At 44.6% G+C, this 14,901-nt stretch overlaps 1 protein-coding gene across 2 annotated transcripts; it reads left to right on the top strand.

The window, feature by feature from the left end:
- Positions 1 to 2,802: 2,802 nt before the first annotated feature.
- plppr3b (phospholipid phosphatase related 3b) lies at positions 2,803 to 12,966 on the top strand. 2 transcript variants are annotated; one of them, XM_064331414.1, is made up of 8 exons: positions 2,803 to 3,208; positions 7,127 to 7,230; positions 7,566 to 7,751; positions 8,365 to 8,494; positions 8,854 to 9,049; positions 9,257 to 9,314; positions 9,737 to 9,910; positions 11,257 to 12,966. In XM_064331414.1, the coding sequence occupies exons 1-8, from the start codon at positions 3,142 to 3,144 to the stop codon at positions 12,562 to 12,564; spliced, it is 2,223 nt and encodes a 740-aa protein (XP_064187484.1). In that variant the 5' UTR covers positions 2,803 to 3,141; the 3' UTR covers positions 12,565 to 12,966. The 2 variants fall into 2 exon arrangements, with proteins under 2 accessions (XP_064187484.1, XP_064187485.1); XM_064331415.1 differs by lacking the exon at positions 2,803 to 3,208 and adding an exon at positions 3,233 to 3,689.
- Positions 12,967 to 14,901: the final 1,935 nt, after the last annotated feature.

Here is a 14,901-nt window from a genome sequence, read left to right as displayed (position 1 = left end):
AGGTTGTGAAGTCATCTATGGACTTCACAGCGCTTCAAAAAGTGGCAGGGATTGAGCTGCAGATCAATTGCAATTCAATTATTCTAAAAAGACCATTGGAAACAAACATAAGGCAACATTTTTTAATGCAGAACTGGAAAAATATATTTTGAGAGCAATTGAGGTCTTCTGGTATAAGTACACAATACAATTGAAATACAGAACTTGTAAAGAAATGACCTATCCCACCATCTTAGTATATGTAGTCGTGTATCAAAATGTAAGTACTCAAAAGTAAACAACATTTTTATGTTTATTGAGCATTGTATAGCGATCTGGGTTATTGAAGGGAGAGCAATTTTGCCTCTACAAGTTAATGCCTGGCACTTTTAGGTACAGTATATGGGACCACGGCATGAATCACTGAGGAGGGAATGACCTGTGTACTCCAGAGCACTATGTCTATGGTTAAATTTAGACCTACCACATATATGTCTAAAAACTGTGAAATTCTGCTTTGTAGTCTAAGTGAAGATCTGGCCAGAAATATTTTTAAATCAACATGAATTTTACTCTCACCACTTATTAAATTTATTCAAAGATGAATACTCATTGTGAAACACCCTTTAAATAAATCATACTGCACATCAAGAAATCAAATGGTTTTTATTTTTATTTTTTAAAAACCATTGTAAAAAATGAATGCAATATCATTGTTTAATGCACAAAAAAATAAGACCGCTCAGGACCACCAACAGTATAAAAGTATAATTAATGTGTGATTTTCTGAATTCTAATTCAGAAAATAATAATTTAAATAATAGCTAATTAATGATACACATAATTAAACAACGTATCAGGCCTCCCCATATGCAGTCTAATGTATGTCACAATATAAATTATCACAGTAAATAAAATTTGGTAATCATTTTTGATTGTGTAGATATCCAGGTTAATAGAAAAGAAGCAACACAGCAGTGTGATCTTGTCTGCCACGATGATGATGCCAGCATGAATCACAGAACACAGACTGCATCGCATCATCCCCGGCCCAGAACCATGTATATTAAGCCACAGCCACTTCACCGGTCCAGCTCTGTTACAGCCAGAGAGTAATTCCCATGAATCCGCATTCTTCAGAATTCCATCAGAGTAAAGCACAGGGTTTCTCCCTCATGGACTCCCCGGCCGTGTATATGAAAGACCAGCGGACGAAGACACCGGGCAAATCTAATACACTGGAGCGAGGAGCAGCTGATCCACAGGTAGGAGTGGCCTGTGGGCTGAGCGACGGACGATGCAATGCAGCTGTTTCTTTCCTGTTCTAGAAAAAGCACATGCCTCTGTTCTCCCACGTCCAGCCAGGCAGAGCAGCACTGTAGCGAGCGGAGGAAAAATCAATCTCTACACAATCAGTCAATGTAAGAGCATAAAACAGAGAGAAAAGAGCGATGGAGTGCATTTGGACTGTGTAATTGGGTCAGCCGTGTGAAACCGGTGTCAAGAATCACTTTAATCAGCTGAAGTGGCAAATTGATCCCCAGAGTTTTACATTACAACTCATCTGGGGAAAAGTAAAATGTGTTTCAGCAAGATTCAAATATTACAACTGCAAATCAGCTGGAACCTCCTTGGGTCAATTGAAAATTAGTGTAGTTCCTCTCACCATGACTCTGCAAAAGTTACTCAGTTACACTCAATGGCATAACTGTGACCCTATATAAAATGACTCTAGTTTGACTCCGAATGACTCAGTTCATATCTATGCAAATTATGACGCAGTATTCAGAGAGGGATGATATCACCTGTATATTTTCCCAAGCATTTGTATGGAACAGATAAAATCTTCACCACCTGTACTGTATTCCTTGGATTGTGAATGGTGTAAAAAAACATAATAATAATAAAAATAAAAATAAAAAACTAACAAACTATTTCTGTCATCTGGCATTTTCCACTGGGAATTTTACTCAGCCAGAATATCCCCAGAGTTGGCTGTGCTCTCAGCTATTAATGACACAAGTTAGGTTGTAGTTAAGCAGCCCAATATATGGCTTCTGGATGTTATTAGCTTTTTCACTGCTGAGCTCCACTCAGGGGACCTCCTTGGGGGGTGGGGTGGGGGGAAGGCTGTTCCATGCCTGCAGGGCTAGCACCCTACCCCTCCCTCCGTATCCATTCATCTACCTACTTAAGTCTTCTGAGTTCTCAGAACAGGAAAAGGAAACCCTCAGACTGAAGGCTGAGGATCTCCACATAAGCCCAACACTCCTAAGGCTTGTAGACAGGGTAGAGGTGTAATGACAAGCCCTTTCTGAATGCACGGTGGCAGGGTTCCTTATCGAAACAAAGGCATGTGCACATTTACTTACTGTGTGGGTGGGAGTGTAGAAGGCGTTACGTGCAGTCTGCTACTTACCGATTAACAATTTATAACCGTGAGAGCCTTTCCTTATAGGGTAACGTTAATCTAAAGGGAAAATCCCTTATGAATCAATGAGGATCACAGGCTCTACTGAGAGTGGCAAATACATACTTCTAAGCATACAGTAACATGGATTTAAGAACAAGTAATGCTATCTTTATGGTGACTGAGATGTTGAAATTATGTTCTTGACTGCTCAGTAGTTGATATTTACAAGTGGGAAACAAAATCCCACGTAAGTGTTGCTGCTATGGAGGCACTGTGATGGATGTGGGCTGAGTGTAGTCGGTGGCCGACTGCCCAACAGAGCTGAAACACAAAGAGGCACATGGTCACATAAACGAAAAGCACCCCATCTGTCCACACAAAGAAAAGTGGACGGGAGTGGAAGCAGAAACCGGGCAGAGGGCTTCCAACTGGATATGACACCTCTAGCCAAACCTTTTTTCTTCTCCAATGAAACAAATTAGCAGCAAATGACTGATATGCTGATAACCTACAAATTACTTAATTATCTAGCTTGTCCAGCCCATGCGTAGCCAAATGGGGTCCGTAAGCTTTTGTGTGAGGTTTAGACACAAATATTTAATAAATGTGCAGAAAAAAAACCCAATTAACTTCGGCGGGTCTATTGTAGCCTACACAGCTTGCCTTTAGTGGTCACGGGCGGAGACGCCCCCCTTCATCTTTCCGCGTCTTTTGTCTTTTTTCCTGCTGTGCAGCGTTTGGAATTCTCTATGGAAACCGCAAGCCGAAATATGAGAGAGGGAAGGAGAAGCGGAGGAAGAATGACTCCAAATGAGGGTGAAGGGAGAATCCGCCTATTGCTCACTCCCCCCACGCGCACCCCTCCCTCCGCCACCTTTTTCTCACACCGTCTTTGTGTTCACGTTGCTCCGTGTTAAGCGTTATCGTTTATAACCGCTTGCCTAAACCACAGTGAAACGGTGGAGGGTTGCAACGAATTTATTCAACCCAACACTAGGCGCGGGACCTGGCATTGCGTTTGAACTGCTCGAACCCTTGGGCACTAACAGTACCCATCATCTGAATGAACAATCGCAAGAGAAGCGGCTTTCGGAAATCGTGCTTTAGACCATAGGCTACACTGCAACCGCAGTAATAGAGCTCAGCCTCGTGTGTTCTCCTGAGTGAAATGTATTGAGTAGCACAGGGAGAAATTGGAAAATTATTCCCAGTCGCAATACGTTACGCTTTACGGTTACGGGAGAAAACGGACGGAGTCCTGATCATTTGTAAAATTCATACAGTTAACAAGAGAGAGGTGAGGTGCTTATTTTCTACCTGCATTTAATAGCCTGCAACCTCATGCAGGTGCATATATGCTGTCAAAATGGTGTTGCTTTCTACTGTCATTAAAATAGCCTACGACTAAGGAGAGAATGAATAGTTTTATGGTTTGAGCCGTAAAATCTGCTTATTCTTTCGGAGTTCTGTTGTTAAATTATTATTAATACATTACCACAGGGGGAAACGTGTTCTCAGAAACTAAGTTAATGAGGGAATTATTATTGTGCCAGTACTATTTAAATAATTACAAAAAGGCAATTTATTTCTTTATTTACTGATGTATTGATTATTGAATTGATCGATTTATTTGGCATTATGTGTTATGTAAGAGACACTGATATTATGAAGCGGCCCGCAAAATGCGTTTTTGACGTCTGTGCCGATTTGCAGAGAGCATTATCAGCGGAGGCGTTTAACAGGCTATGTATGCGGTTTATGATATTCTGCGGTGGTTGGTTGCAGCGAATTATTATGGACACGATACAGTAGTAAACCGCTATCTTTTTTCGGGGACAACAGCGAAACGGGACAATAACATTGACTTGGCAACCAGTACACGTTCCAAAACATCTACCTGCCTTGTTGCTTGGATAGCTGACTCTTGCAGAGTAGCTTGGCTGTTGCACAAATGCTGTTTGGTCGGTGTTGGGTTATTTAATTCCCTGCTGCCTTTAGCCCCAAAATGCCAGGAATACCGTTTGCAAGAAAATCTGAAAGGGATGGTAGGTGTGTAGATGCATAGCAAGTGAGAGCGTTTGTTTTCACGAGAAAGTAATTCAATTGCAGAGGCCAGTGTGTTTAGACTGTAGGCCTTATGGTTAGCATTGAAAAGAAATAGTGACAACTATCAAGTTTTTTAAACATGTAAATAAAGGATTGTGTTATTTGTTGTTGAAGAAAATGCCAATCTCACATTTGGGATGCAAATTATAATGTAATGCGTGAATATAATTCCAGTTGTAGCTATAGTATGGACAACCCCAATGTATTTATAAATGCAGTCTAAAATACTATCTTTCATCTGTCTGGTGTATTGGGAAGTTGTAGTTGTTATATCTGTGTGTGTGGTGTGTGGGGGGGGGGGGGGGGGGGGGGGGGATACACTGCTGGGCAGGAAAGTCTTGAGTCCTAAGTGTCCGTTATGTTTTAGTGTGATATTTAACTTTTTAAAAGTGCTTCTGCAGAGCTCCTACTGTTGAAGCAAGCACATCTAGATCTGTAATCAGCTGGGCTATGCCTGTTGTGAAAGAAGTGCAACTCAGTATGCTTCAGCCATGGACATAATTACGAATAAATACCAGCCAATTTAAATATGCTTTTCCATTATCTGCGGTTTCTCTAATTTTCCAACTACTTTATTTTCAAGTTGAAATGCTGTATGGATGTGACACACAGCCCTTTTAAGAGAATAATCACTTTCAAATCAGACAGCTGAAGGATCCAGTAAGTTTCTGGAACAATGCAGATGAAAGGTGTAAATACTTGGAAGAATAAGGCTTAGCTAGCACTGGCATGATAGTGTCTTTTCAGCATCTCACAAAGCAGAGGTCTCTGAGGACAGCTGCGTTTTGTAGCCCTGTTTGTCAAGTTGTGCGCCTGGAAGACTAAAAAGTGGAGTTGGAATGAAGAGCAGACTTGCGTTTCTGCGGTGACACATACGCTGTTTGACAAATGCCCGTGATTATATATCACACATGTGTTACGTTTTATCAGTAAGTACTTATGGTTATATCTTCCTTTACCAGCCATTCACAATTTTTCCTTTTCTGGAGGGAGGAGAGGGGGATGGGGGAATGGTTTTCCATGGTTGTTTATGTTAGCAATAGAAATGGCTTTGTATTCAGCCTCCCTGTTCAAGATGGAGGGGCTGTGTGAAAATAACCCCATAGAACAATATGGTCTTCTTCACTGTGAGGGCTGTTTTGACCCTCTCTTTAGTCAATAAAGGCACCAACAAGAGGCCTGGATCTGCCATTTTATTGTCCTTACTTTTAACTTAATTGCTCTTTTTTCAGTCAGACCCTGCTGGCAAGCTGCTTGTTTCTTACCACAGACTTCTGTCTGTTTAACACAAGACACACACTGACACACAGTCACACACACACCTCCGCTCTAGTCTCTGTTGGAAGATGAATGGGGTGGTATACGCTGAATGGTACATTCTTAGAATGAAAGCCTTCTGTTTTACCTTCGCTCAGTTGGGCACTGAGCTCCATCTTCTGCTGGACAAATGTTCTCTGTGCTCCAAGACTGCAGCTTCAATCACCCATTTTGTTTTTGTCAACAAGCTTAGGCCACACAATGGGAAATCTGGACTGGGTACCCTTTCCCCACCACTGCCAAAGCTGTTGTTATGAGATAACCATAGAAGTAGTCTGTTAGGGGATGAGTGTCTGGAGTCTGTCATTTAGAGGGTCTTTTTGTCTGCTAGATCTGCTTTTGTGGAAAAGCACCTTGGCTTGTGATTGTCTTTTTGTGGTTCCATATCTTTGTGACGCATATATGGGAGTCCCTCCCTTGACTGGTCTTCTGCTCCACCAGGTCGTCATCTTTCCCTCCCAGTACCCAGGACCAAGGGCTGTTATCCAGTACTTATTTTGCAGATGAAGCTTTCAGGAATCTGCTGTATATATGTATAATTTTATTGATGGCTTAGAAGGGACGGAAAAGTAAGCGATATCTTCATTTCTTGAAGATGGAAATTAAGTGAATTAGGATAAGTTTTCCCCGTACACATGATTAATGGTTTATGTTCAAAGAATTATGTATTTGATTTAAATATATGCATAGTTCAAAGAACTATATATTTGATTCGAACATATCTCAAATGGCAACATATATTGTGGAAATATAATGTAAATAATAATCTTTAAAATTGAGTTTTAAAGCCACTCTTCAGAGAACAGAAATTTCAAATTGAAAATTGTTGTGTACTTTTGATTGCTTTGAAGTTCCTGGTTGCCCCCACCTTCCTGAAGAGTAATTAGCCCTGAGATGCCAGCAGTGGAGGTTAATACTGTGGGTTAGATCACCCAGTGGGAGAGTCTGTTTCATTAATGGCTGTCTAGAGATAAAGCCTTGTGAGTCACAGAAGGTAGTGTTTTGGGCAGGGTCAATGTGAGATTGTGATAAAATGCCTGTCATTACAGGCTGGGAGTAGGAGGTGTCAGTCAAGGGTTACTTGGGCCAAAGCAGATTTAATTGCAAACAGAGCAATTCACATGAGCTTAAACAATCTTTAAGCAATCTAGGAAATGTAAAAAGGATTAGACACACTTGTAAGACATATATAAAGTTTAAGATATGTGTAATAATAGACCCATCATTGCGATTATGCTCAGTTGTGCCTGTGTATTTCTTGTCCTCTGTGTAGTAACTGCTTTTCAATGTTAATTGTTTGTTTGTATCAAGGTCGGTCCTTGTTGGATGTCACCATGATCTCTTCAAAAGACAAGCCCAAGAAGAAACCGCCCAAAGATAGCATGACCCTGCTGCCTTGCTTCTATTTTGTAGAGGTGGGTAATGAAGGCGTTCTGGAGTCATGCGATTTTGCAGTAATACTTGCAATGCACCGCATATGCAGTTTTTGTAGATTTCCTCCTCTCATTCAGGGCCCCCAGGTTTCTCCAGGGTCTGAGTTAGCAATATTGCATGAGTTCTGTACAGGAGTACAGACTGAATAAGCAAGTTGGGATGTAGCTGGCTAAATATTTATAGCCGCTCAGCTCCCTATCTCTTCTAGGGAGCCACAACACGCCACTGGATTTCCTCTATTATTATTCATAGCCATCCTTGTGATCTCCCTCTTCTTTTTCCCTCGCCTTGCTGCTTGGCTTCTCCGGATGCGTAGCTCCCCATCGTTGCCTCCTCCATGGTGTCCCTGTACTTCCTGGAGCTCACGGACCTTCTGCAGCCCGCACAGGTGGGGTTCCGTTGCCACGACCGCTCCCTCAGCATGCCGTACGTGGACAGTGGCGACGAGCTCATCCCCCTGCTCATGCTGCTCAGCCTGGCCTTCGCTGGCCCTGCTGCCTCTGTAAGTGCCTCTGTAACCGTGGAAAATTGCACCCACATCCAGGGGCGTCATAGTAGGGGGAAAAGTGGGACTGACTACCCAGGGCCCGATTAGGGGGAGGGCCCAGAATTTTGTGCTACACCTCTGCCCACAGCTGTGTGCTGAGTCTCACGCAGAACTTAACTGTGAATCCGTGGGGTCCTAGGTGAGATTTAATGAATAAATATAGAACATCACATGGAGGCCCCTTAACCATGCCATGGCCCTATCCGAATGTATATACGACCGCATGGACCGGCCAGCTTTGGTCATGCGCATTCATCCCGGTCTTACATTAATCTCAGGGATGTCCTTTCAGAGTTGAATGTGAATGAATTGATTCTGATTTGCAGTGCAAACTTACGTCAATTTTCTCTGTTAATTTCTGCAAAGAATGTTGTATTTTTACCTTCATGGCACCCACTGATTTAGTTCATAGGAAATAATTTGTTCCTTCTGTAAAATAAAAAAAATAATAAAAATTTATAGGATTAAACCATAGATGAATTTCTTCACGATCCTTTAGTAATTGACTGAGTAATTGACTCGGTGCCACCCCTAGCTAATGAGACTTGTTGTCACACCTGTCCGTCAGATCATGATGGGGGAGGGGCTGGTGTACTGCCTGCAGTCCCGGCTGAAGATCCGTCCCGGCGCCGAGGGCAGCATCAACGCCGGCGGCTGCAATTTCAACTCCTTCCTGCGCAGAACGGTGCGCTTTGTGGGTATGTTTACCCTCCTCGCGCTCCTGTTGGGAAGGTTTTGTAATTGGAAACACCGCTGCCAATGCAAACAGATGAAGCAGGAGTGGGACGTATTCCCACGCCTGGCATCACAAAGGCCCCGGTGCAGATGTTCATAAAGGGAAGTGCCAATAAAAGCTAATGGTGAGCAAGTGGAGCCGCAGAACTGAAGAGCTCTGATTGGATGTGCTGTACAGAGGGCCTGCATGGAAACCTGTGATTATGCTCCTTCATACTTTCTTTAGTCTGCAGCTGCGTAGGCTCGTGTCAGTCCCTGCAGTGTGATGAATGCATTCCTCTCATAGCCTCTCACCTCCTTCCCCTTTTCAACGGCGCTCTAGGTGTCCATGTTTTCGGGCTCTGTGCCACCGCTCTGGTTACCGACGTGATCCAGCTGGCCACTGGCTATCACACCCCATTCTTTCTGACCGTCTGCAAGCCCAACTACACTCTCCCTGGTGTCTCCTGTGACAAAAATCCCTACATCACCCGGGATATTTGCTCAGGCCAAGATCAGCATGCCATCCTCTCTGCCAGGTAACTACACGACCCAATAACTGGTCCAGAGGTCGTAATAGTTTGTGTAATAGTTTACATTCATTGGTCCTGATATGGTACTAGTCAGTACAGTTAGATTACATTTTATTCACCGTAGTGACGGTAGAGTCGAAATGTGAACTTCCTGAACTGAATTAATATGTTTTAGTTTCGCTGCTGACTCTGCTTTTGTTTCCTTTGTGACAGGAAAACCTTTCCTTCCCAGCATGCCACCCTTTCTGCCTTTGCTGCTGTTTATATATCTGTAAGTGTCTGCATCGCTGTCTGCATGTTTAACGTGTGGCAAGATGTGAACCCCACAGTGTGTCAGTCACATGCCTGTCACAGCCTGCCACATGGCCATTGCAGGGGGGATAGCAAATAGATATATTTAAACTATACAGATGACACTAATTATCTTTATGCAATATTGAAGCTAATTATTTCAGCAATGGGTAGAATCGTACAAGGGTAAACAAAGCCAATGCAGGAGGCTGGTGATTAAAGAGGTAGACGAGGAAGTCGCGGAAAACCTACTCTGTACATGCCATGTAGTGACGCAGATGTCAACATCAGCGCTGTGCAAAGCTCTCGTTTGAAACCTGTGTCCTTGATTAAGTTTTCTTAAGAGATTTCAATCCGCCTCTTCGCTCTTGGCTCACCGTTTCGTTTCCTTCCCGCCTCCAGATGTATTTCAACTCCACCATCTCAGACAGCACCAAGCTGCTGAAGCCGGTCCTGGTTTTCGCGTTTGCCATCGCGGCGGCCCTGACGGGCCTGACGCAGATCACCCAGTACCGCAGCCACCCCATCGACGTCTACGTTGGCTTCCTCATCGGGGCCGGCATCGCCGCTTACCTGGTGACTATTGGCTGAATGGTTACGGTCCGGGGGTTGTGGGTAGCAAAAAGTTCGCCATCAGGAGAATAGCTCGTCACCTAGACGCGTATTCTGACACCCATTGTCATCCTCCCCAGTTGGGAAGTTGCTGTCTCTCATTCTTCTAGACAGTGCTGGCAGTGTTTGCTCTATGAGTGTGTATTCCCCCCGCCCTCCTTTACTCTACATTGGTAGGACTCTAGCTTCTCTAGCGTCCCCAAGGCCGAATGTGAATCACAGTGATACATCCCTCTCTCTCTCTTTCTCACTCTCTCTCTCTCTTTCTCTCTCACTGTCTGTCTCCCCCTCTCCATTGTAGGCACTAGGGACAGAATATCATATTCTCCAAGTATGCGGTTATTCATTTTTCCTTTTAAAATGTGCCTTTTCCTTTTTTCCCCGTTTCACTCTCTTATCTTTTCTTCTCTCCGTCTCCCTTATCATTCTTATCAGCTTAAGAGCCAGAGGCAGAACAGAATCAACATTTCATTTTAAGCTGATTTATTTGAGTATACAAAATGGAAGGAAAAGAACTCTGAGTATGTGAATTGATAAGGTACAAAATATTATTGGTGATATTATAATACTGCTCACTTCATGAGGTGATTTAAAGTAATTCTTTCTCCTACAGATTTTGAAATAAAAAAACAGAAATGCTCTAGGATTTAGAAACAGCATGGTGACTATTATATAAATAAAATAGTTTTATGGATATTAGGGCCTTTGCATAGAACTACCCATTGTCTATTAATCTGAAGATAAATTTGCTATTACCTTATTAACAAGGGATTTATAAGACTATCTCAGGTCTTGTCGCAATTCCCACAACTGATCCCAATAATCTATCCAACACTGGACACTCTGTATCCAGATTACTTTAGACCATGAATGATAACAAAGGGGAGTAAAAAAACTGGATTCACCAATTTTGTGATTACTAGATTGGACCAATATATTGAGCAATACATCACGTCGTATCTACAATACATGTGATGGATAAATTGTTCTCTCATTGGACAACACTCCACCATCTTAAGATGAGATATGTCCAAGTGCAGAACCATGGCAATCTTCAGGGATGACACTTTATGCATTGCTTTAATGAAATGCACTTTGGTTTGTGCTGAATTTTCTTGGTATGAGCTTTAGTGTATCGCTATGCAACAGTATCCGTGCTTCTGTCAGTGTTTTGCATGCTACCCTGTTATGCAATAATGGCAGTTTGATTCATGGGGACGAAAGGTTAATTTCTAATGGGATTCCGTCTGCAGGAGCTCTTGTTTTAGTTTCATCCCGCTCCGATACTGATACACGCTTCTCATTTTCAGGCTTTTCATGCCGTTGGAAACTTCAAGTCCTCTGAGGACGCGCCTCCGAAGCCGCCGCTGCCGCCGCCTAAGGACGCGCTGCGTGCGCTGACGCAGCGGGGCCACGACTCCGTGTACCACAAGGGCCACGCGTCGGAGAGCAATGACGAGCTGTCGGCCCCGCAGACCATGGAGGGGCTGAACCGGCAGGTGCAGCGGGAGAAGGCTTCCCTGGGCAGCCTGAAGAGGGCCAGCGTGGACGTGGAGCTGCTGGCCCCCCGCAGCCCCATGGGGAAGGAGACCATGGTGACCTTCAGCAACACCCTGCCCCGCACCAACAACTGCGCCGCTGAAGACCCCGGGCGCCGTCACATGACCATCCACGTGCCGGTGGACCCCCTGCGCTCCAAGCAGCTGGTGTCGGAGTGGAAGCAGAAGTCCATGGAGCTGCGCGGGATGAGCCTGAGGGGGGACGAGGAGGAGGAGGACAGCGAGGACGGCTCCGACACGGGCGACGACTGCGCCGAGGACGAGGCCGCCATGCCCCCCTCGCTCTACCCCACGGTGCAGGCCAGCCGGGGCGTGGCGGCGGCGGCGGCGGCGGTGGCGGTGGGTGGACACAGGGTCGCCATCCCTCCGCGGCCGGGCGCTCCGCAGCTGGTGCACATCCCCGAGGAGGCGGCGGGCCCCCCGCCGGTGTCGCCCAAGAGCGCCAGCACCAGGGCCAAGTGGCTGTCCATCACGGAGAAGAGCGGCGCCGCCGTGCCGGCCCACCTGCGGCCCCCCAACCAGCCGCGCATCATGCAGGTCATCGCCATGTCCAAGCAGCAGGGCCTCATCGGCGCCCCGCCCAAGTCCTCCGACACCTCGTCCTCCTGCACCTCCTCCACCGCCAGCGCCGAGTCGCCGCTCTACCGCCCCCCCTCGGAGCGCGACGGCGCCAGCATCGTCACCGTGGACGCCCACGCCCCGCACCACCCGGTGGTGCACGTGTCCTCGGGCAACGGGAGCCCGTGGGAGTGGAAGACCGCCACCAACGGCAGCGCCGCCGACTTCCACGAGTCCTACGAGCTCAACGACCTCAACCGGGACTGCGCCCGCAGCTACCGCTCCGTCAAGAGCGTGTCCCCCGCCTCCTCCGCCAGCGAGGCCGACCTGGAGCCCCCCCCTCCCCCTCACCTGGACCTGCAGCCGGACGGGCGCGGCCGCGACTCCACCCTGCGAAGGAAGCCTCCTCTCTCTGCCCAGGACAGGGACAGCAGCCAGCCTCAGACAGAACACGACCCCTATTACAAAAAACTTCAAACCAGCCGCCGCTATAAAGACTGAAAGCACCAGACTAAATTGTAAACAGCACAAAAATTGGGCAAGAGGGATTTGGGGTAATATGATATGCATCAGCCTGAGTTTTTCAACAACACTGGCAGGAGAGAGGAAAGTGAACACTGCTTTATTAGATGACAGCCTAGACCAGCTTGAAGTAAACAACATGAATGGACTGATAGAAAGAGGTGCCAAGGGATATTTACAACCTTGAGGTGTCTCAGCAGATTTGGAAGCAGAAGCTGTGAGCCTCTTACTTCAACAGGTTCAAAAGCAGCAAGAAGATTGTCATTGCTTCATGTGTTCAAATTGAAAATAAATCTAAACAACAGTACCGAAAAAAGAAAACAGGAACATGTATCCCCTCACAGAGCTGTATAAGGCAGATGATATTCTTTCCCTGTTTCATATTTGCATTGTTTCATAGTGGCCTCTTCGCCATTAATACTTGATTGTTCAATAGCTGTGTTTGTGTGTGTGTGTGCGTGTGTGTGTGTGAATGTGTGTGCGCTCGTGCGTTTACATGTGTGCACGAGTGTATTTGTGCGCCTTTGTGTGTCTGTGTGAGAGTGTGTTTTGTGTGTGTGCGTGCACGCACACACGTATGTGTGTTTGTGTGAATGTATATTTTTAAAGGAATTCCTATTTGGACTGGATTCCTTTCAGCTGGACTTACTGGTCTCACAATGCAGACAATTCTCAAAAAAGTTCTGATATTGAACTATAAAACAAAGAATGCAAGACCTTTTTTCTTGTTTTTCCAATAGTTTTCTTCTTGGCTAAATCATACTGACTGAACTACTGATGTACACACTGGCTTCAAGTCACATCATGGAATGTTTATTTTCTGAGTAATGCATTGATATATGGATTGTGATTCAACAACTGAAACACTAATGATTGTATATATTAAAGTGAAAAACAAAAGTATAACAGGAAATGCAACTTTACAAATATAATTTACACCAGGAAATCAAGTGCAGGATTTTAAACCTCAGTTACTTTGTCAAAGCAATAGCTGCTGTAAATGCATATGATCGGGTTATTTATTGGTATTTTATTTTATCTTATGGGTTTTACTAATGTTTGAAAGCCTGTGTTTGATGTATATAGAAATCAGAGCACTCCGGAACCTGGAGTCCTGCATGTTATGTAAGTGGTTGTCAAGTTGGAAGTTTTGTTTTGTCAGAAAAAAACTGTGAATGGTAACAAAAAAAGTGTAAATGACAAAAGCTGTGTGTCTATAATTAACTGGATGTGCCATTTTGATGCTCAACATAATGCAAGTTAAGGGAAGTTTACCAATTTCAGGGATTTATCCATTATGACTTTACGATGACAATATTGTATTTCCACACACTACTTACTGTAATAGCTTTATAATACCTGGGAAAAATACACTTCATGGCCAAAAGTATGTGGACACTTGGCATTCAACATTTCATCCAAAACTATGGCCATTAATGTGGAGTTGGTCCACCCTTTGCAGGTATATCTACCTCCACTCTTCTGGGAAAGCTTTATACTAGGTGTTGGAGCATCGCTGCAGGGATTTGCTTCCATTCAGCCAGAAGAGCATTAGCGAGGTCGGGCATGCAGTTGGGCGATAAGGCCGGGCTCATAGTTGGCTTTCCAGTTGATCCCATAGGTGTCGGATGGGGTTGAAGTCAATGCTGTGTGCAGGTCAGTCAAGTTCTTCCACACCGTTCTCAACAAAACCATTTCTATATGGACTTTGCTGCATGCCAAGGGCATTGCTTTGCTGAAACAGGAAAGGACCTTCCCCAAACTGTTGGGCAAGCACAGAATCGTCTAGAATGTGATTGTATGCTGTAGCATTAAGATTAACCTTCACTGGAACTAATGGGCCTAGCCCAAACAATGAAAAACAGCCCCAGACCAACGGTCCAGATACTTTTGGTCGTATAGTGTAGATACTTTAATTCATGCCACTCAATTGTAAAACATCCCTGAAGACCAGCAAATTTTTAACAAAACACAATTAACCAAAACGTGCAATCATATGTAAGAGCAATTTTGTTCGGAATGGTAATAATGTTTTTTCTGAAATCATTACCGATGTCAATTGGGATGTAGTGTTTCACATAATATATAATTATCTCACAGCGGGAGGAAAAATTTAAGTGTTCATTATAAATCTATAAAGGTGAAATTGCCATGCTAAGTATGAGAGATAGCACCAGCTTTTTGGAAGGTGTAAAAAGGTAAGGAAAGGGGTAAAAAGAGAGATTCTGCAGTTAAAATATTGATGAATGATTCACTGCACCACTGTGGAGCCTGAGAGCTGACAGATTTAGAAGCAGCAGATAATAGCAATCCTGA

Source organism: Anguilla rostrata, chromosome 4 (assembly GCF_018555375.3).
Source record: "Anguilla rostrata isolate EN2019 chromosome 4, ASM1855537v3, whole genome shotgun sequence".
Lineage (NCBI taxonomy): Eukaryota > Metazoa > Chordata > Actinopteri > Anguilliformes > Anguillidae > Anguilla > Anguilla rostrata.
The sequence above is the reverse complement of the archived record's forward strand: the minus strand, read 5'-3'. Positions and strand labels throughout refer to the sequence as shown.

What these genes read in the sequence shown, in the direction of transcription:
- plppr3b (XM_064331414.1), top strand. Translation starts at nt 3,142, where the DNA reads ATGGAAACCGCAAGCCGAAATATGAGAGAGGGAAGGAGAAGCGGAGGA. An exon ending in TTGCTGCTGTTTATATATCT is followed by an intron (nt 9,315 to 9,736) that starts GTAAGTGTCTGC and finishes TCCCGCCTCCAG; the next exon opens with ATGTATTTCAACTCCACCAT. An exon ending in CCGGCATCGCCGCTTACCTG is followed by an intron (nt 9,911 to 11,256) that starts GTGACTATTGGC and finishes TCTCATTTTCAG; the next exon opens with GCTTTTCATGCCGTTGGAAA.